At 44.5% G+C, this 22,874-nt stretch overlaps 1 protein-coding gene and 1 long non-coding RNA gene across 4 annotated transcripts in view; both read right to left on the bottom strand.

The window, feature by feature from the left end:
- LAMB4 (laminin subunit beta 4) overlaps nt 1-22,874 on the bottom strand; it is a 70,285-nt gene that overhangs the window by 20,872 nt on the left and 26,539 nt on the right. For all 3 annotated transcript variants that reach the window (XM_083399278.1, XM_083399279.1, XM_083399277.1), the window contains 18 exons: nt 22,532-22,720; nt 21,884-21,947; nt 20,725-20,939; nt 18,529-18,649; nt 17,695-17,883; nt 15,809-15,988; nt 14,069-14,178; nt 13,322-13,401; nt 12,878-13,028; nt 11,064-11,195; nt 9,446-9,631; nt 8,144-8,265; nt 6,956-7,076; nt 6,378-6,555; nt 4,725-4,868; nt 4,076-4,307; nt 1,545-1,702; nt 562-786 (listed from right to left, as the gene is read on the bottom strand). In XM_083399278.1, the coding sequence (XP_083255404.1) occupies nt 562-786; nt 1,545-1,702; nt 4,076-4,307; nt 4,725-4,868; nt 6,378-6,555; nt 6,956-7,076; nt 8,144-8,265; nt 9,446-9,631; nt 11,064-11,195; nt 12,878-13,028; nt 13,322-13,401; nt 14,069-14,178; nt 15,809-15,988; nt 17,695-17,883; nt 18,529-18,649; nt 20,725-20,939; nt 21,884-21,947; nt 22,532-22,720 (2,797 nt within the window). The remainder of the gene's footprint in view (nt 1-561; nt 787-1,544; nt 1,703-4,075; nt 4,308-4,724; nt 4,869-6,377; nt 6,556-6,955; nt 7,077-8,143; nt 8,266-9,445; nt 9,632-11,063; nt 11,196-12,877; nt 13,029-13,321; nt 13,402-14,068; nt 14,179-15,808; nt 15,989-17,694; nt 17,884-18,528; nt 18,650-20,724; nt 20,940-21,883; nt 21,948-22,531; nt 22,721-22,874) is intronic.
- LOC310658349 lies at nt 2,216-2,933 on the bottom strand. The gene is made up of 2 exons (XR_014502261.1): nt 2,494-2,933; nt 2,216-2,395 (listed from the first exon to the last, which is right to left on the bottom strand). It is a non-coding gene; the product is annotated as an uncharacterized lncRNA (long non-coding RNA).

Consider the following 22,874-nt stretch of genomic DNA (forward strand, 5'->3'; position numbering starts at 1 on the left):
CTTCCTGTCTCCTCTCCTTGCAAGTTTGCTGTCTTTACCTCTCCCCTCCCAGGCAGCCTCCTTTATTGCTAGTTTCCCTTATCTTGCGCCCAATCACTTGTGATCAGCAGCTTTGTTTCAACATACACATCCCTCTTTATATATATATATATATAAAGCATGATCTGCTTTTCGCCCCCGGGCAATTCGGCTCCGGGGACCGCGCATAAGACGCACAGACATTTCCCCTTACTTTTTAGGAAGAAAAAAGTGTGTCTTATCGAGCGAAAATTATGGTATTTTCAAAACTGAATTCTCTGTACGTGCCTTTTGACTCTCCCTATCAGCATTGGTCCTAGAACACCTTTAGCCAATGTGTAACCTTCTTTCATCTTGCCATCAATTGCTCTACTCCCAAACATTCCACCTTATGCAATAATATTGTAGCCAGAATAGATCATGCTACTAAGGAGAATCCATGATGTTTTCATTAACGTGCATAATTCATTCTAGCCACACCTATTTTATTTTCCTTTATGTGCTCAGTCCTTGATTTGTAACCTATAAAAGTTGTTTGCTTACTTCTACAGTTTTGAAGGAGTGCTGATCCAAAGTAACCTGGTTTACAGAACTCGCAGCTTGGTCCATGGGTGTTGTGCAAGCATTTCAAACACTCCCCAGTGTCCTTGTTGCAGGAGTCTGGATCTGCCACGTCAATGTTATTATTACAGGAGCATGGAAGACATTGGCTGGCTACTGCATTTGGATTCCTGTAGAACCCACCGGGGCATTCATCACACCGATCACCTAATAAACCAAAATTCACACACAATTGCTAGTGACAGTCAGACACGGCTCACCTTTCGAGAAATAACATTACACCAGCAGATTCCAGAATATAAATATAAAGAACCCTAACTGTTAAGAGTTAAATGGATAAATAAATATAGTTCTATTAGTTCTATTCAGACATATAGAAGTTACATGTGTTTTATTGTTTAGTTACTATTGATTTCAAGCATCTTTCGAATTCTTAAAAAAACAATATTTTGTTTTATATTGCTGTAATTTGCTCAGAGGGTTTTTTTAAACAATCGAGTGGTATATTAAATTTTGTTAAAATGAAACAAACCCACAAAGACACACAAATAATAAATATTTGGAAATACTTGTGCTAGTGTTTTTCAAACTTTTAAAAATGGGTTCTCCACTACCATACTTGGAAGGAACTTAACCGTGCATTGCTATGCTGAACTTTAGAAGTGAGTTCAGCAAGAGTTGTATAGGACTGCAGTCTTAAATGTCACTGCCCCCAAACCTAGAAACTTCGCTGAATATTGCATCTGTTTAGTTCCTCCATCAGTACTTGGGAACCTTTAGCCTGTGGTCCAAACTTTGGGAGTTTGGGCCAAACCATATCCTCCTACCCTATATCCCACAACGCAAACTTTTTTTTAAAAAAGGGATACAGACAAATAGCCAAAGTTAGAATGGATTGTGATTTTCCTCAGTCTCTGACAACATAAAACAGAAATTGTGAAACTCATAGATGTCATGTTTCCTACCTGAATAGCCCACAAGACAGTTGCAGACTAATAGTAAAGTCCAAGGATCTTGGTAACAGGAATGGGCAAAGTACCTACTGCTTGTTGGAGCCTCTGGGCACATGCATGGACGGCACGGCTCTCCTTTGAGAGGGTTTCCATAATAACCATCTACACATCTGCCAAAAAGAACAGTGAATATGGAGAATAAGGCTATTGAAGGCTCCTCGCCATCATGGCTATTATCTTCTTCCAAGGTTCGAGGCAGTAGTGCTTCTGAATACTAGTTGCCGGAAACCACAGGATGGAAGAGTTCCCTTGCGCTCGAATCCTGCTTGCGGATTTCCCATTGGCATCTGGTTGGCCACGGTGAAAACAGGAATGCTGGACTACATGGCCCATTGGCTGGGCCCATTGGCACGCCCTTCTTACGCTCTTATGAACCCATTTCAAAATGGCATCAGAAGAAGGCAAGAACATAAGAAGAGAGAGCTCTTTTGGATTTTGCCGAAAGGCAAACCTAGCCCAGTATTCTTTTCTCAGAGTGGCCAACCGTCTGGTAAGATTGCAACCAGCCCTCTCTTGCTACAATTCATACGGCCTCTGAACCTGAAAGTAGCACGCAGGGTTTCTATTGTGGTTCGAGGACCCGATCCCCGCGTAGTGGAATGAAAACACACGGACACGTGATATAAGGTTAATGGGCAAGAAAAGGCCACAACTTTATTGATTACAGCAAGTGAAAAGGTATTGGCTTAGGCATTGGATCACGCCAGTTGACTCCACCCACTCGGAGAGGGGTGAGTCTAAAAGGGGGGTTTATTCACCAGTAGGTGGAGCCTGTTGATGCTAATCCAACTATAAGCTCTCCCCTGATGTCACCGAGGGTCGTGCCATGGCCCCCCGCCACACAGGCATCAACATTAGCCTGTTGATGCTAATCCAACTATAAGCTCTCCCCTGCTGTCACCGAGGGTCGTGCCATGGCCCCCCGCCACACAGGCATCGGACAGAATACACGACCACCGGATTCCTTTAACGGAATACCCAAAAATTGAAGGCGTAGGCAATGGCCACACCTAGCCCTTCCACACACCACAAACACATTATTCCAATGCCTAACCTACCCACCAATACCACGAAAGCTGTGACGATTGCTACGAGGTAGGTGAAGAAACCACAAAGCCTAATGCCAAATGGAAAAATTCCTACCAGGCCCCCTGGACAACCAGGGCGACCAACCTAAGGTCCATAGCAAGGTCAAGAGAAAACTGAAACCCTGAGCTCTAAGGGAGTGGAGGGTGGGTGACTCGCAATGGGACGGCGAAAAGTGAGGGCCGCGTGGCTGGGGCAGCAGCAAGTTAAGCTGCCGTCCATGCCCCTTCCAAGGCACCTGGTTGGGTGCTTGCCCGTGGGCATGGTGCGCCAGCCAGGTGAGTGGGTGGCAGGGGGCTAACACCCCCTGCTTGAGGCGGAGATCAGCTCCCGCCCACAACCCCTCCCCTCTTTGCAGGAGGAGAGTCTTTCAATAAAAAAAACCCAGCAACAGTTCACCTTTCCTCGTTTTGTGGCTGTGGCATCACTGACGTAACTGATGGAGTGGACCCACTGCCTATGTGTGAGCATGTGGCTCAGCTACGCCCCTATCTGGGCAGGGATAGTCTAACTACTGTTGTCTATGCCCTGGGAACCTCAAGGCTAGATTACTGCAAAGTGTTATACGTAGGGCTGCCTCTGAAGATGGTTCAGAAACTTCAGCTGGTGCAGAATTCAGTGGCCAGGTTGCTCACCAGAGCAAGACGGTTTGAGCATATTACACCGATCCTGGTCCAACTGCACTGGCTACCAATTAGTTTCTGGGCCCAATTCAAAGTGCTGGTTTTGAACTATAAAGCCTTAAATGGCTCAGGACTGCAATACCCCAAGAACCGTCTCTTTCCATATGAACCCACCCGGAGCCTGAGATCATCTTCTGAGGCCCTCCTTTGTGTGCCTCCTCCTTGAGAGGTCCTGAGGATGGCAACACGAGAACAGGGCCTTCTCTGCAGTGGCTCCCTATCTGTGGAATGCTCTCCCCCAGGGAATTTTGCCTGGCGCCTTCATTAGACACCTTTAGGCACCAGGCAAAAACGTTCCTTTTTAACCAGGCCTTTGGTTGATCTGATTGAAATCCTATGACCTTTTAAAACGTGGCTCTTTTGGGGGGGTTATTATTAGGTTGTCGTTTTTATTTTGATTATACATATTGTGGTTTTATATGTTGATCTTGTTCTGTGAAATGCCCTGAGACCTCTCGGAAAAGGCAGTATATAAATTCAATAAATAAATAAAAATGTGTGTGTGCATTTACACATAAAAAATAAATGTGTGCATGCACAACAGCAGCACAAAAGCCATCGTGGGGAATGTGAAGTCGGTCTGTACCCCTATGGCCATCAAGTCCACCCATAAAAATTATTTGCCCCCCAACCATAACCCCCATCTATTTTCTATCCCTGCCACTTAAAGATGTGCATTAAATTTGCATCTTCTCAGTGTCCACCCACCCATACCTTTCACAGTTGGCTCCTGCCGTAAACCCTCTGCAGTCCAAGCATGCTCCAGTCTGAGCGTCACACAGTTCCGCAAAGCCATTGCAAGGGCAAGGCCGACAATGGGGAAATCCAAAATACCCTGCCAGGCATTGACTGCACCGTCGGCCATCTGTTTCTGGCCGGCATGAGCACTGCCCTGTCACCTGGTCACACAGAGCACTCACGGATCCTTGAGGATGGCAGTCACATGCTTGGTGGAAAAGAAGCAGAGATGATACTTAAATGACAAATTCTTGCGTTATCTTAATATAAAGCCCTCAATGTGACATGACCAAGATCTCTGTATAGTTAGAAGTCTCTTGCTCTTTGTTGACCATATGATCAACAGTCCATACCTATTCTCATAGAGGGCAATGCAAGACCAGTCAGCCTTATCCCCATTTTACAGATGAGGAATGTTTGACGTGAAATAATGACTTGCCTAAGACAACCCAGAGTGTTCACATTCATCAGGAGATTTCAGTTTGGGTTTCCCAGGTTCAAGGAAAACAAAAGTCTGCCCACATGTCTTAAACGTTGTTTTTCTTAAATAGCTTAAAATTTAAAACACACACACACACACACACAAAAAAAACACAACTGAAAGCAAGTGGCAACCAGTACTTACAAAGACAACCTTGAGACCCAAAACTATGGCTTCCGGCTGAGCATTTATCACAACAGCGCCCCATGACATTCGGTTTGCATTGACATTGACCTCCAAGTTTCTCGCAGTTAGAGTTTACTGACCCTTGTGGATGGCACCTGCAGGCTTTTAACAGAAACATGCTTTCTCATACAAACAGATGATTGCAACCAAACTCTGCATTTATTAATTTAAATTATTTGCATTCTCCTCTTATTCAGGGTGGTAAATCAAAAGGTAAAATACCGACAACAAAACCTGAATATTTTAAAAAACAAACAAATAGCAGGAAAGCCAGCCAAGGCTGTTCTGATCTTAGATAAAGTAAAAATGTATTTAAAAACACATGCTTTGGAGTGCTTTCTTTTGGGCTTGCTTCAATTAACAAGTAGGGACAGCCAATGCTGAGCTTTATCAGATTAGGAAGCAAAGGCAGAAGCTTCTACTGTAAAGATCATGCTTCTTTTCCATGTTGATCTCACTCTGCAAGGTGTTGGAATCTTTAGCACTGCTTCCCCTGGTGACCTTAACGGATGGGAGGGATGGAAGATGCCCGTCTTGCCTTGAAGACCAGCCTGTGACACTGCCTCCACCTCTCAGTTCAGCTTTATTTACTATGAACCCTGAATTTTGGGATCCGCTCAACTGGTGCCAAAGTTTTGTACTTATTTGTCAAGTCTTATTTGTAGACTTGACATCTTTCCGCAGGGCCTGCAAGGCAGAGCTGTTCCACCAGGCCTTTGGCCAGGGCACAGCCTGACTCCCTCCCTCGGCAATCTTCGCGGAGCTCTGGCCCAATGGTTGCCAGTGGCTTGAATTAATTAATTTTATAATGAATGATTTTAGAGTGTTGTTTGTGCTGTGCTTTTGTACTGTTTTATTGTTGTTAGCCGCCCTGAGCCCGGCTTCGGCTGGGGAGGGCGGGATATAAATAAAATTTATTATTATGATGATGATGATGATGATGATGATGCACTGTCCCCTCCAAACTGAGTAATGGGCAATTCAAACCGAGGTTAACCCCCAAACTCCCAACATTGTCCGATTCACGCCAAACTTTTGCAGTAGTTTTGTACTGCAAACCCCACATTGTGTATTGCCCACCAAACTGAGTGATTGATACCCAAACTAGCGGCCACAGGTCTCCCACCCCCAAACCAAAGATTGTCTGATTCACTCCAGACTGGGAGCAAAGTTTTGCAATCGTTTTGTATCACAAACCATGCACAAACCCCCAAAAGTAAATCCCTAAGTGACCACAGGCCACAGGTATCCCTCCAAAACCCAAGATTGTCTGATTCCCTCCAAACTGGTGCCAAACCTTTGCAATCGTGTTGTACTGTTTTGTACTGCAAACCTCATGCTTTGTGAAAGGAAACAGCAAATGGTCAAACCAAAAGCCAGTACATTACAGAACTCTGCTATATACTGTGGTATCCTACCCAGCAAGAAACAGGCTATTGGAATTTTGTACCATTTGCAAACATCTTTCAATGGCATGGAAAACAGTTTTAGTGTCTCTTAAATTTTTAAGTTTATTTTAAAAAGTCAGAACAACAAAAGTTACTTTCGCTTTTGCTTCTCCTTGGAAAATATTGGCAGCATGAAAAAGCAGCCAGTGGTATAGATACTTACAAACTGCTCCATTGTGAATACGGGCAGACAGACTCGCTATTAGTTTTTCACATGCTTCTGGTAGGATATGCGGTCCAATTTCTGAAGCTATTTCAATGCAGTGATACTGCTGGTACTCTTCTAAATCAGATTTGTCGCAAAAGTTTCCCACTGAACTGATTCTAGGAATAAGTCCAAGCTTCAAAATTGACAAAAGCAAAGAAGTTTTAAACAACTGCATAGAGAAGTATTGTTCAGGGCAGGGGAATCCCTTTTAACAGCTGAATTGGATTAATAATATATTTTTGCACCGGAGTTGTTATTATTGGCCTAAGCAACCTTGAATTATTTCCTCCTTCCTTTTCTAGTCTGCCTTCCTTTAGTCACTTACACTCCCCACTGTCTTAAAGGCACACAGCTTCCAAAATCAGCGGTGCCCTATCCGTTTTATTGATTAATGTCTGTAATGGCGGTTGCTGGCCACCTGACAGGTAGGATATAAATAAGGGAACGGGTAGACAGATGGATGAACCAACCAACGTCCCAAGAAAATGTGATCAAACACAAAATAAAAGTTGCTACGCAGCACAGATACTTACTGAATCAACCAATATGGATGACCGGGTCCCTGGATCAGAGGCAGAAGACTTGGAAAAATAGACATCTACAAAATATTCTGTTCCTGGTTCGAAGCATGCAGCAGCAGGTAGCAGCTCCATTCTGTTTAATTGAAAAGTCAAAACAAATTAAAGAATTCTGTCATTCTCTCCCCCAAGGTTTTATGATGCTCATTTGGTGGAGCTATTCGTGTGCATGAGTAACAGAACAGTAACCGAACAGAAATGACCAAGTGTTGGAAGACATAAGGGGAAAGGATGGCCTCTCCTTGGGTTTCTCCCCCAATATATCTTCTTTGAAGAAACAAACAGGTAATGACCGCTCCCCACATCAAATGGGGGTGCCTTTTGCATGGTCGCGCTTAGCCCCCCTGGAACTTGAAGCATCCCAGCATCCAAATCTACAGGAAGGAACTCGACATTTGTTATTGTTTAGTCCTTTAGTCGTGTCCGACTCTTCGTGACCCCCTGGACCAGAGCATGCCAGGCACTTCTGTCTTCCACTGCCTCCCACAGTTTGGTCAGACTCATGCTGGTAGCTTCGAGAACACTATCCAACCATCTCGTCCTCTGTCATCTTCTCCTTGTGCCCTTAATTTCCCAGCACCAGGGTCTTTTCCAGGGAGTCTTCTCTTCTTATGAGGTGGCCAAAGTATTGGAGTCTCATTTTCAGGATCTGTCCTTCCAGTGAGCACTCAGGGCTGATTTCCTTCAGAACGGATAGGTTTGATCTTGCAGTCCATGGGACTCTCAAGAATCTCCTCCAGCACCATAATTCAAAAGCATCAATTCTTCAGCGATCAGCCTTCTTTATGGTCCAGCTCTCACTTCCATACATCACTACTGGGAAAACCATAGCTTTATCTATACGGACCTTTGTTGGCAAGGTGACATTAGGCATGGCCTTTTGGAATGGATGTTGGATAGCAAAGAACATATGTTCTCCAGAGCCAGCCCATCCCCACACACATTCTGGATAACCCTGATGTCTCCCAGATCCCCGGCTGGGGACTGGGAAGGATAAACACCCAATGCCTGAGCCAAGGTCTCCATACATCTGATACTTAATAAAGTTGTGGCCAATTTTAATCCCGTAGCACATTGTCTTGAGTTCTGCTCAGGGGTCGCCTGGGGTCGGGGGGACTCCGCCTGTCCACGCAATATACAAACCTTGATGTATATGGTAGAGCAAGTGAGTGTGGTTCTTGCAGGGCCGCTGTGTTCCTGCAGTGTTCGCTTCCTCTAGAACCTGAAGTCTTTACAGCAATGCTTGCTATCCAGTCTTCTATAGTCTGTGTGTTTGGGAAGAAAAAAATAAGTTGGTTTTCAAACAAGGTTTAAACATGCTCGTTTTTTTCCATGCCTATAAACAAGAACATCTTGAGTTTATCTGACCAGGGAACAAGGAAATCCAACAAGAGTTGCATAAATGCTCTTGTTCCACCAGAAATTTAAATAGTCGGTGACAATCCCCTTCTGCAATACACATACCGTATTTTTTGCCCTATAGGACGCACTTTTTCCCCTCCAAAAATGAAGGGGAAATGTGTGTGCATCCTATGGGGCGAATACAGGCTTTCGCTGAAGCCTGGAGAGCGAGAGGGGTCAGTCTGCACCGACCCCTTTTGCTCTCCAGGCTTCGGGAAGCTCTCCGCAAGCCTTGCGAGCCCGCGGGAGTTCCCGTCAGGCTCCCTAGGCTTGCGGATAGCAGCCTGCATCTCGAAGCCTGGGGCCCGACCTGGTTTGGAGGCTGGCGGTGGGGAGAAGCGCGCTTCTCCCTGCCGCCAGCCCCACAAGCTTGGGGGACAGCGGGGAGGCGGAACGCCGCCTTCCCACTGTCCCCCGACCTGGTTTGAAGGCTGGTGGCGGGGAGAAGTGCGCTTGTCCCCGCCGCCAGCCCCACAAGCTCGGGGGACAGCAGGGAGGCAGAGCGCCGCCATCCCGCTGTTCCCCGACCTGGTTTGGGCTTCAGGCAGATATCCGCAAGGCGTGGGAGCCCGGTGGGAAGTCACACCGGTCTCCCAAGGCTTGCGGAGAGCTTCCCGTTCTGGGGTCGGGGGTCGGGGGAAGTTTATCCCCCCCCCCTTTATTCCCCCCCCCAAAAAAAACTAGGTGCGTCCTATGGGCCGGTGCGCCCTATGGGGCGAAAAATACGGTATATGGCATCCATACAAATGCAGATCCTAAGATTTGGGCATTATGCTGTGTCTGCATCTACAGTTCTACGATTTTCATACGCTGAGAAATGTTCACACCACAAAACTAATGAGTGAAAGTCATGTAGTGGGGACTATTAACATGACAAAGATAAATCTGAAGATCAGGATACATTTTGTGGGGTTTTGTTCAATATATTCCGCATACACAATTTTAATACGTATGGTCCATATCTTGCTTTACTTTGAAGTCTTTGCTCTTTTTTGAGGATTCGAATACGAGTTGAAACCATGGTGAAAAAAGTGTAAGACTTACCTCTGGCTCATAGCGAATGATGATATTAAAATCCATCAGGAAAGGGATGTTGTTGACGGTAAATCTTAACCCCGCTCCATTCCGAACTCGTGCAAAACCCGGCCCTGACCATGTCACAGGTTTTCCAGGAACAGACTCCCTAATAACAACATCCAGAGCAGAGTTCCTGCCAAACAGAATTGAATCCTGAAAGGATAGATTTGTGTTTTAAATATCACATTTATTCAGGAAACAAAATGAATCCTGTCTTGCTAGGTGTAGAGCAACACACACCCTTAGCCAGGGTAGCCATGAACTCTTGAATTTCCCCTCTTCAAAGCCTACTCTTGAGTAGAAGGTCCCTGCCAGTCCCATAAGTCCTTTGTGAAAAGGGAAGATGAGTTAGGCCAGCTTCAAGTTCAACAGTAGTATGAATAATTGAAGTTAGGCCACTAGGGCTTACTTACAATCTGGGCGGATCTACACTCTTAGTTTATAACGTTAAAAATGAGTTATTAAAATGTGACACCAGAGAGCACTGCAGAGCAGTGAGCCACCACCAATGGGAAACTGCATTAAGCGTTTTAAACATTATTAAATATAACGTTCTAGAAGATCAATGTAGATCCAGCCACAAATAAATACCACCCATTAAAAAAAACACACCAGCATCTAACAGTTAAGTTAATGTTGTATAGCATTCACAAATACAGTCGTACCTTGGAAGTTGAACGGAATCTGTTCCGGAAGTCCGTTTGACTTCCAAAACGTTCGGAAACCAAGGCACGGCTTCTGATTGGCTGCAGGAACCTCCTACAGCCAATTGGAAGCCGCAGAAGCCCCGTCGGACGTTCGGGTTCCAAAGAATGTTTGCAAATTGGAACACTCACTTCCAGGTTTGCGGCGTTCAGGAACCAAAATGTCCAAGTGCCAAGGAGTTTGGGATACAAGGTATGTACTCAATACTCATTGAGTGTTGCAGAAACCTGGCTACTATCTCCATCCAGATTATCAGCAATATTCCTTATATCTCAACAGACTAACACATAATCAGGAACATGTGTGAACTATGCGGAACATAAATAGTTTTTTAAATTTTACTTTACACCCTTGATATCTTAGTATTTCAGGCCAACATGTCAGTGCATTATGACCAGATTAATTACATTTCTTTGAGATATCTTATGTCTTTTGGAAATGTTAACAGCATTCTGAAGCCTTTCTTGGTAGGGAGGGGGGATAATTGCATAGGATTGGAATGGATTACAGGAATGTCCCATTCATGAAGACTGCAAAATATGAGAAAATTATGTACACAAATCAGACCAATGGTCCATCTAACCAAAAAATGTCAATCTTGACTCACAATAGTGAAAGATCTACAGGCTCCTAGTCCAGAGATCCAGGGATTGAATGCGGAACTTTATACATACAAACCAAGCGCCAGTAAATTCTCAAATCCTCTCACCAATAACCTAAGAGGTTACTCATTGTTTTGCACAAGCCATAAGCTACAGATAATGCGAAGTGACTCAAATAAGGCACATATATTACAGTTCTCCAAGGATCCTAAACCCAGAGGATGGGTTTCCCTTCCTTGAAATCCCTTACAACCCAATTAATGGGACATTCGTGTTACCTGTCCAACGGCTGCTTTTCTTATGCCTCGTTTCTTGTTTCTGTTCAATACGATCTTTCCATTTTCAATTTTGAAATCATAACCTTGTTGCCGAAAATAGACATCACACCATGGTAAAGCTGTGGGCTGAACCTTATAAACAGGTGTTTTAGGTGGTGGATGTGTCAAAATGCCGGTTTTCTTTCGTTTTTTAGTTGACACACAAACACAATCAAACAATGGACAACTAGGAAAGTAATGAGTCTGCATAATTAATAGGCTAAACCATATATTATTCTCCATGCCAAGGAACTTTGTACTACTAACCTACCTACAAAGAGAACTCTGCTTAACTTGGGGTGGGGATCTAAATCCAAGAAAACCAAACTTCTAATTTTTAAACCGTAATCATGTTAATTAAGGAAGGGAAGAAAAAGAGAAAGTTAATAAGAAGTGGGCACAACTATTGATTAGCTATGACGTTTTATAACTTTAGGGCAGTGGTGCTCTAAATGTTATTTAGGGATAATTGGGCTGTTTCTATTGTTAAACAATTGGGAGTAAAAGAAAATATTAATACTTTATTGCCAATCACCCAGAGATTTACCAGTAGATCTAGATCTACCTTCTGTCCACTGCCAGATTCCAGCATACAGGTTGCTCACCAGGGCAAGACAATTTGAGCATATAACACCAATCCTGGCCCAACTGCACTGGCTGCCAAATAGTTTTTAAGCCCAATTCAGAGAGCTGGTATTGACCCATAAAGCCTTAAATGGCTCAGGACTGCAGTAACTCAAGGGCCTCCTCTCTCCATGTGAACTGACCCTGCGATTATCCTCTCAGGCCCTTATTCATGTGCCCCCTCAAAAGGTCTGGAGGATGGCAACATGAGAACAGGGCCTTTTCTGCAGTGGCTCCCCATTTGCGGAATGCTTTCCCCAAGGAGGCTTGTATGGCGCCAACATCATTTATATTTCGGCGTCAGGCAAAAACTCTCCTCTGTAACCAGGTCTTTACCTATCTATGACCATTTAGAAGCGTGCAGGATGTTTCTAATGTATTTCCTTTCCCTTGGTTTTAATGTGTCTTGTGTGAGGTTTTCTGTCTGTCTGTCTGTCTGGTTGGTTGTAAGTCGCTTTGGGTTGCCCTGGACAAGATAAAGAGACTAACTAACTAACTAACTAACTAACTAATTAACAGAAACACAACCATGCTTAAAAGTACATCTTACCACATCCCATACACGGATGGATTTTTACAGTAACATCATCTATAAATATTGTAAATAACAAATTAAAATATACTGCCATTCGATCAACATCTTTCATTCTTCCCCTCTGCCTTCTGCTTTTGCTCTGACTCCCCTCTCAGTTTTGATCTATATTACCACAACTGCACTTTGAATATGGGAAAGGTAAAGGTAAAGGACCCCTGACAGTTAAGTCCAGTCGCATACGACTCTGGGGTTGCGGCGCTCATCTCACTTTACAGGCTGAGGGAACCAGCGCTTGTCCACAGACAGTTTTTCCGGGTCATGTGGCCAGCATGACTAAGCCGCTTCTGGCGCAACGGAACACCAAAACCAGAGCAGCACATGGAAATGCCGTTTACCTTCCCACCAGAGCAGTACCTATTTATCTACTTGCACTGGTGTGCTTTCGAACTGCTACGTTTGCAGGACCAGGGACTGAGTAACAGGAGCTCACCCTGTCGCAGGGGTTTGAACCTCTGACCTTCTGATCGGCAAGCCCAAGAGGCTCAGTGGTTTAGACCACAGCACCACCCGCATCCTCTATGAATATGTATATGGGAAGTAATGTCAAACAAAATACCAAAGGTGAAGATCCTGGGAGTGGCATCGAGTCTTCGGCTTCATATATATAATAGTCCAAAGGTAAGAAGAAGTAGCCTGGGGCTGGCTCAGAACACTGACGGCCCACAATGTTCGGAAGGCACTCACATTGACCATTAGTAGGTGCACACCTAGCAGAAAAGAGAGAAGACGAAACAGTACAAAAACTGCACAACCATAGACAGATGCTATACATCACAATACATTCTTTATGTTTGTATTATTGGAGTCTCCCCAATACAGCTAGTAGCCTGTTGCACTGATGCTTGAATCTAATCCATAAATTCACTCTTGCCATTTCCAACGACTCTAATGGCAAATGAAAGAAGGGCAAAAATCTGCACCACTTTCAGTGGGAGTTTGTGGCGCGCAACATTTCTTAGATGTTAAATGAAGCATTTGAAACAGGAATTCATAGACTTACAAGTTATTGTGGGCACCACCAATGTCACAGCCGCAGGGAGAACATCCGTGTAGATTGCTCCCAAGGCCCCAGTATCCTTGCTGCAGTAAAATAAAAAGGGAAACCGGTTAACCGCATTGGACATTAAAAACCGTTTTACTTACTGACCCTTTTGATTCCGTTCCATTCTCTGGGGATGGAGAACCTGTGGCCCTTCAGATCTCACCGGGCTCCAACTTCCATAAGCTCCAGCCAGTATGGCCAATAGGGCTGAAAGATGGAAAATGAAGTCCAGCAATATCTGGAGAGTCATAGGTCCCCTACCACCTGCTAAGGAACATTGAGCGTATGAACAGATTAACATGGAAAGGGGTGCAGGTGGGCGGCTCTTGCTTCAAAAATGGAAACAGGCGAAGTAAAGAGTTGGGTTGAATTTCCCTGCTTTCAGTCCTAGAACGGACTCCCACCCTCTCCAAAAGTGGCACGTCCAAAACCCATATGGGCTTTTCCTGGGCCTGTAACCTAGCAGCAAGCCATGTTTCTTGGGTTCTCCCTATGGCAGTACACCAACTCTGATCCCTGTTTCCTTAGCAATTTGTAAAAGACAAAGAATTCTCAGCTGAATACCACGGATTGCCACTTTGACCTTTGCCTTCATCGCTTCCACAGCGGAAGAGATTTTCCAAAAGGTAAAAGACAAGCCCACGGGAACTTTTGTCAAGGCAGAATACTGCAGTATCTGTCTCCGAACCTCTCGCAGGTACCTACCGGGCATTCCTCGCAATGTTGCCCAGTGGCAAACCGCTGGCACAGACAATCTCCAGTCACTGGGTTGCAAGCAGAGAAGGACAAGCTTCCTGAAGGGTTGCAGTTGCAGGCTGAAAGGACACAAAAGAAGCACCATCTCCGTGAGGCTCCCTTCACATGCAGCGGGGATGAGCCCTCAGTAGAAATAAACCTTCTAAGGCGGAAAACACCATCTGCCTCCAGCAACCTTCATTCCAGGGACACAAATCCCAAGGGATGTGCCGGCAGGACACCTGACCTCTCTTACCACTCAAGAAATGGGTGTGCATAACAATATATACCGTATTTTTCGCTCTATAAGACGCACCAGACCACAAGACGCACCTAGTTTTTGGAGGAGGAAAACAAGAAAAAAAATATTCTGAATCTCAGAAGCCAGAACAGCAAGAGGGATCGCTGTGCAGTGAAAGCAGCGATCCCTCTTGCTGTTCTGGCTTCTGGGATAGCTGCGCAGCCTGCATTCGCTCCATAAGACGCACACACATTTCCCCTTACTTTTTAGGAGGGAAAAAGTGAGTCTTATAGAGCAAAAAATGCGGTAGTTTTGAAAAAGCCATGGAATACAATGGACTTCCATTTGTTATGTATTTCTGACACTTTTGCAATTGGCAGCTAGGGTAAAATGCACAGCTAGGGGATGTAAAAGATCCTTTCCCCCCTTCATTTCCTCTGAGTTTTATAATACAGCTTTTGCTTTAAGGACGGGGGGGGGAGTTCTACAATCCTTTGGTTGCAGTACTGAACCAATGAAGTGATTATGGCCTGGTTAAACCATAGTTTGCAGCAAGCCATAGTTCGATGCGAACGAGCTGCATACTAGTGCACTCATGTGGTGCTCCTGCTACACCACAATGAAACAAGCAAGAGTCTGGCTTCTCACATTGCCTTGACCTGGGCTTGCAGTTTGCTTTTCTCCTGCAGGAGCAGGGGAGGAATACCGCGCGAACTTTAGAGCAGTGTTCACCAGCACGCTTGCATTTGCCAGCACCTTGAACCAAGATTTGTTTCAAACTACGGCTTAATGTGACATATAGACTGAGCCACAGTTTTAAGGCAGGTGTGTTCGTCCCAGATACCTCGATATCTGTCTACCTTATCGGTTGCGTCGCATAGATTCGCTTTTGTTAGAGCTAGAATGTGTTCCCCTCAAACATGCTGAGCAATAGATTTTCTAACGGTAAAACCTCTGTTTTATGCGCATGTGATAACAAATCAATAGAATCCCTTTATCATATCTTGTTTAATTGTCCTCTATATTTGGTTCCCCGATCAAGGATTCTGAGTTCAATCACTTTGGAAACTGTTGCTAAACCACCCGAATTACATCTTGCCTATCTACTCCAGGACATTGACTCTTATAGAACATTACAGGTTGCCAGATTCCTGAATTCAGTTCTTTCATATAAAAGACTTCATGGAATGCTGCGTGACTATTAAAAATCTAGTAAACTTTATCCACAATCCTTATATTCAAGGCCACAATATGGTATATCTAGAGATGGTACGTAACGTGAAGGAGATTATGCATTGAAATATTTTAGTTGATATTTTAGAATGTAAAATGCTATTTTATTTATTGACTGGTTTTACCTTGTGGGCTTATAGCCAAATAAAGTATCTGATCTGATCTGATCAGGTGTGTTCTGATAATCAAAGCCTTTAATGGGGAGGGGAAGAAGAAAGAAAGAAAGAAAAACATACGCTGACAGCCCAGAGGATCACTTCCACTCAGCCCATAGTAGTTTGGCTTGCACTTGTCACAATGAACTCCTTCGACGTTTTCCTTGCAGTGGCATTGGCCAGCAATGGTTCCAAGAAATGGGTCTGTACGATCCTCGCACAGCCCATTGTACAATGTACCTTCAGGGTCACATTCACAAGCTATGGACAGATACGCAGTCACAGATGTTAGTGGAAAGCAGTTAAATGGAAGCATTCACAGGCCGGAAATGTTCGCGAGTCATTGCAATAGTCAGCCTTGATACGGCTAAACTCACCCCTATACCCTTTTAGTGAAAAGCTCAAATTTAATATACGTTTGCCTAGGGAAAGGGTCTGAAACTAATACAGTGGTACCTCAGGTTAAGTACTTAATTCGTTCTGGAGGTCCGTACTTAATCTGAAACTGTTCTTAACCTGAAGCACCACTTTAGCTAATGGGGCCTCCTGCTGCTGCCGCGCCGCTGAAGCACGATTTCTGTTCTCATCCTGAAGCAAAGTTCTTAACCTGAAGCACTATTTCTGGGTTAGCGGAGTCTGTAACCTGAAGCGTATGTAACCTGAAGCCTATGTAACCTGAGGTACCACTGTATCACAGAGCAGTTGACTCCTTGACTGTAAGAGAATACGAAACAACACAATTGCGAGGAGTGCAAATTGTACACATTTTTATACTTCTGTGGAGTCAGACCTCCAAATCCAAACAGGATGAATATGATGAAACAGGGATAATTTGCCAGAAAAAGAGATTGAGTGTGGAATTAAAAACATGGGCCATGTTTAGGGCCTACTTTGTTGTCTTAAGGAAAGAGGAGCTCTATTCAGGCAATACAGCCACAAAGGAGCAATATAAGTACAGAGATGGGATGAGAATGCTTCTTTAGCTTCTTCCATCGCACAGCTCCTTCCAGTTTACCAGTGTTCTGTAACGGGGAGCCTTTTCTATTTATGGAGGATCCATGTGCAACGAAGAACCCTGGAAGATCGCAACTCTTCGTAACACAAATGGCAGAAAAGGCTCTCCACTGCAGAAGCGGCACTAGAATATGGGGCAACTAGAAGAAGCTGTGTTATGATGGAGCCATGCCCCACTCTAGAATTTTTCCACGTGCGTTGGCCGCTCATGGCTAGAGGGCATGTTGTTCTATGTCTTTCTCCCAGAACTCATTTTTGGGTACTCTGCATCTTAAAAGGTCTTTAAAAGCAGAGGTGTTTCCCATTGCATATGTGCCTGATCATTCCTAATCTAGTTCAGATTTCCCACATTTTCTAAATCAGCTCGTGTACAACTTGCTGGTCTGGGCCCCTGCTGTTTAGCATCTTGGATCACCGATACGAAATACTTGATTTGGGACGCAGGTGGCGCTGTGGGTTAAACCACAGAGCCTAGGACTTGCCAATCAGAAGGCTGGCGGTTCGAATCCCCGTGACGGGATGAGCTCCCGTTGCTCAGTCCCTGCTCCTGCCAACCTAGCAGTTCGAAAGGACGTCAAAGTGCAAGTAGATAAATAGGTACCACTCCTGCGGGAAGGTAAACGCCGTTTCCGTGCGCTGCTCTGGTTTGCCAGAAGCGGCTTAGTCATGCTGGCCACATGACCTGGAAGCTGTACACCAGCTCCCTCGGCCAATAAAGCAAGATGAGCGCCGCAACCCCAGAGTCGGCCACAACTGGACCTAATGGTCATGGGTCCCTTTACCTTTACCTAAGCAAATGCCACGAGTTGGATCCAGACTGTGCAAACTGAATTTAGACCCCATTGAGATCAATGGGACAAGTAAATCGTTGCTTTCAGTAGGAATGGCATTCGACTAACTGAGGCCTGGGTCCAGCTCTATGGGTCATCATCTAGGAAAGGTCACACACTTACGGATACATGCACGAGGGTCCGAAATTGTCCTCTCTGGGTCTTGATAAAAGAAAAGCTTGCAGCGATCACAGTGCTGCCCCATGGTATTATGCTGACAATCTTCGCATACCCCACCACTGATGCGGTTATTAGAAAGGTACACGGCCATATCAAAGTGGCAGCTTTCAGAATGACCATTGCATTCACACTCTGTAACAGAAGACAAAAACAGAGGCATACGTATGATGTAGATAGGGACAGGGACACCGCGAACCCAATCCCTTAATGGTATGTTCATCCACGTATGCTAAAAACAGACTCTGAATACAGTGGTGCCTCGCAAGATGAAAAGAATCCGTTCCGTGAGTCTCTTCGTCTAGCAGTTTTTTCGTCTTGCGAAGAAACCCCATTAGCGGATTAGCGCTATTAGTGGTTTAGCGGCTATTAGCGGCTATTAAAGGCTTAAGGGATTAGCGGATTAGCTGCTAAAAGGCTATTAGCAGCTTAGTGCCTTAGAAAAAGGGGGTGGGGAGCGGAAAAAAATCGCAGCAACTCGCAAGACATTTTCGTCTTGCGAAGCAAGCCCATAGGAAATTCGTTTTGCGAAGCACCTCCAAAATGGAAAACCCTTTCGTCTAGCGGGTTTTCCGTCTTGCGAGGCATTCGTCTTGCGGGGCACCACTGTACTACTGTAGCTTCAATAACTTTGCATGAGGAACCGTGGATAGCTCTTTCAAAAGGCACTTTCAACAGAGAGTTCAGCCTATCAATGCACAGCACTTCCAAGCACCGCACGGCGATGGCCGATTGCTATTCGCAAGACTGATAACAACGAAGTAAATCACTTTGATGTACTTTGACAAGCATTGTCCTGCGATCCTTCTGCTGGCCTCCAGGGAGCATCGTTGTAGAAATCTTTGCACCTCTCACAGGACAAGCCGTCTGTGTTGTGCTCGCAAAGGCAGCTCCCATGGACCTGCAGCATGTCAACAACAAATTAAAAACACACAGTTATCATCCGTGCTTTTCTTTCCTGGGATGTGATTCAACAGAAATGTCTCTTGTCCATGTGCTGCAGAAATTAACTGGGTGTGCATAGCTCAGTTGGTTAGAGAGTGGTGCTGAGAACACCAAGGCTGCAGGTTCGATCCCCGAATGGGACAGCTGCATGTGCCTACATTGAGGGGGTTGGACTAGCTCAGTGGTGCCCAAACTTTTTTCAAAGAGGGCCAGATTTGATGAAGTGAAGGGCCGTGAGGGCCGACCAAAGGACCAACCAAAGTTGTTGACCTTTTTAAAGGATTGAAGTTGAGTTTTTTTATTATTTTACCCCCCCAAGTTGTTGAGTTTTTTTCTCAAAGATATGGTCCTTCAGATAGGCTTCAACAGAAGTGTTCCAGTGTTGCACAACACATCTTCTGAGCAAGAGACATCTATCCAAGCGACATGATCTTGGCAATTTAGCAGCAGTGCTCTCAGACGTCCACAAGGATTTGCACCAATTTTTCTCGCCAACAGAAATGGAAGGTTTCCCAGGGTGAAGAACCTTGTGGATTATGTTTGTTGTATACTGTTCACTGCTTCTTATCCAAATCTTTATCGTCTTTTTTATAAAAGCGACTTCTTCCTAAGGGAATCAGCCCAATCTACACTCACATAGGCAGCCTCATAATTGGGGAATTCTAAGATCTCTGCTGGATCACAGTCAGCTCTCAGTTCTGGCAGCTAAAAGGGGAACTGCTCACCTTACTGATGTAAACCTCCAAAATGTATTTTGTATAGTTAAGTTTCTACCTCTATCTTTGTTATGTACTGAGTTGAATAGGATCCAAACTGCAGCAGTCTGATTGGTCCTAGAACAATAGGATCCAAATTGCAGCAGTCTGATTGGTCCTAGAACAATAGGATTCAGAATGCAGCAGTCTGATTGGTCCTAGAACAATGCAGCAGTATGATTGGTTGGCAGGAACCACCCAATCATGCTCCAGATAGAAGTGAATCCACAAGCTGATTGGCTTACAGTAGAATTCTGGAATTAGCCAATCATGTGCAGCCCATTGTGTCAATAATGTATATAAAGCAGATACTTTGAGGGGACTTTCATTCATTCCTCCTCACCACTATGAGCTGAATAAAGAGTATGAAATCACTTTGCGACTCTGAGTATATTTCAATCTTCAGTACATTGTTTTTTTCCTTTATTGCTATGGCTAGTGGCTGATGAAAATAAAGATTCTTCTGATCTGACCTGACTATCAACACATACAAAAAAGGGTCATTATCAGCAAGGTTGGAGAAACCCCCCTGAGGCTTATAGAAGTACAAAATGGTGGTGTTGGGGGATGACCCCAAAACAGTCCAATGAAAACCAAGCATGATCAGGGACCACAGAATGCTGATTTATGCTTCATACATGCTATGCTTTTAAACCATATTCAAAGCCCATTTTCTCCCTCAAAGGATTCTGGGCACTGTAGTTTTTTATGGGTTGCTGGAATTGTAACTCTGTGAGGGGTAAAATTATAGTGTTCAGAATTCGGCAGGGGGTGGGGGAGTAGAGAAATAGGCTTTCAATGGGCTTCACAGGAATAGTGCAGACACAATCTTACTTTTAGTGGTAGTGTTAGAGAAGGGAACAGAAAAACATAATTAATGGAATGGAGTATGTTGGGAGAGGGCATTAGTGACTGGCTGGCTGGCACCATGAACAGGAGCACTTCACGCAGGAACATTTTGCTGCAGGTTGCATTTGTAGAGAAATAATTTTTACATTTTTAAATCACTGGTCACTTCCCTTGCTCTTTCTTTCTTAGACAAGCTATTCCAGGCAAGTTAAGAATTATTGCATTGATCTATAGAGAAACAATTCAAGTCCACACACAGCACTGGCTATTAACTAAATTATATCCGCATAATTACAGCTGTGGCATTTCCCTGCTATTAGCCAAATATGATCTAATTACTCTTAGGAATATCTCTGCAGTACCTTACAGAAGCTGGATTCTTTTTGCCTCTAATAAAGTGTCAAGAATGAGAAGATTTGTGACGTACCATTCCAGACTCATGGAAAACATCACCCCTCAGATTTTGCACTGGGCCACAGTAGCTGGCGTGACCATTGCAAAAACAGCTTCCGCGAACTATCATCTCGTAAAGCGCATAGTAGTATTTTTCCAGAGGATCACGGCGCTTTTGTCCGAGTAAAGTATCGCCAAGCGTGTGAAGCTTAGTAAAGTTTATTCTCAGGTTTGTTAAGGTAATGAGCTCTGTGAGCAAGGACAAGAAATAATTGGTTAATTGAACTCAACATTGAGTTGATGCAATTCAAGCACAACAGCAGAGATCATTCAGGGTATGACTTAAGGGTTAATTCTGATATTAGAGGGTGGAGGCGGGGCTGTTGCTTAGCAACCAGGCAGAGTGGCATGGTCTTTGCTGAGCTAGCGCATGTTCTGATTGGCTGTCTCCCTGCTATGTACAAGGTCTGAACTGAGAAAGGCAAAACCTCTCTGCTTCTTTCTCCTCAAGTTCTACACTGTTTTTGTTCAGTTTTGCGCAGTAAAGTGGGTTTTTTTTCCCTTTTCTCTCTGAACCGTCTGTTTTATTTATGCGATTTGCTAACAATGTGAACGTACAATGCTGCCTTATATACCAAGTCAGACATTTGTCCCCACCATGTCGAAGACTGAATACTTCAGATGACCATGGCCCTCCAGAGTTTTCTCCACCCTTTCTACCTTGCTCCATCACAAAATTCAACTTGGTACTTTCTATGTGTAAAGCAGGTGTAGTGAAAATGTGGCCCACGTGTTGCTAAACTACAACTCCCATCAGCCACAGCAAGCATGACCAATGGCCAGGGATGATAGGAGTTGTAGTTTAGCAACATCTGGAGGGTTAAAGGTTCATCACACCCAGTGTAAAGCATCCTTTGCTACTGAGCTTTGGCCCTTTCCACTTAAAATACCCAAGTATCGTAGCTCTACCATAGATGTAAACATGCCAATCTTCGCTGATGGCAGCAGACTGCCATGACAGGATACATTTAGGGGTAGCCAAGGTGGTATCTTCCAGATGTTGGCAGCCTAGCCAGCGGTCAGGGAAGATCAGAGTTCGAGACCATCAATATCTGGATCTTGGCTATTTCTGCATTAGTATTTTGCATGAAAGCAAAAAAACAAAATTTTGGCATTGTGAAACTCCAAATTACCTTGGATGTATGGGGAGTAGGGATCTTCTATTTCAAAGCTGGGATCCAGAGCTTTAAAAACAACCTGTAGAAATGCAATGAATATTTATACTGTCGTTGTAAAAGTAAACGACTTACCGTATTTTTCCGTGTATAACATGCCCCCATGTATAAAACGACTACTATTTTTGGGGACCGCAACAAAAAAAAATTGGGGAGATATTGCCTAGAGTTGTTCAGCTTTTTGGGGTGGGAAGATTGCCCAGAGTTATTGAGCTGCCAATCACTCTACAGCATGCCCACCAGTGAAAATCGCACATATCGCCATGGCCACCAATCGTCTGTACACTAGCCGCCAAAAATCAACGCCCAAGTGCCACAGCCACAGCAGATCACCAGCAACCAATCACACGCCCAATTGCCGCACCCAATCTCCTGCTGGCTGCTGCCACCAATCGCCTGTCCCGCCTCTGCTATCCGTGTATAATACAACCCGCAATTTTTGCCTATTATTTCTAAGGAAAAAATATCGTCTTATACACAGAAAAATACGGTAACTGGAATATGTTCTTACATAAGAAATACATAGCTAAGGACTACAGCACTGAAGCCAAAATCAACATTAAGACTAAATCCTTACGATGAAATGAACTCAAAGAACAGGCATACCTCCCCTTCAGTGGAGGGCTCGATATCCGAATATCTTGAGTCACAAACAACATCTCCAACAGTGGTGGCTGGCCTCGAAGGAATATCAGGGAAAGACGTAGCACAGTCTTGTGCAAAATATCTAAACACTTTCCAGGTTTGACCATAATCTGTGGAGCGCTCCACCAACATTGCTGCAGGCCGAAATGTCTGTGAAGAGAGAGAACTTCATTCAGATCACTCCCACCATAAGGACCACTTCAGTCCTCAGTGGGACCAGGGGAAAACCTGCATCTGTGGACTCCCAGATGTGTCCTCATTTATAGTGAGCTTGTCTTGGGCAGGATTCAGATTCTGACATGCC

Source organism: Podarcis tiliguerta, assembly GCF_965153285.1.
Source record: "Podarcis tiliguerta genome assembly, chromosome: 10".
In the NCBI taxonomy this organism is placed as follows: Eukaryota; Metazoa; Chordata; class Lepidosauria; order Squamata; family Lacertidae; genus Podarcis; species Podarcis tiliguerta.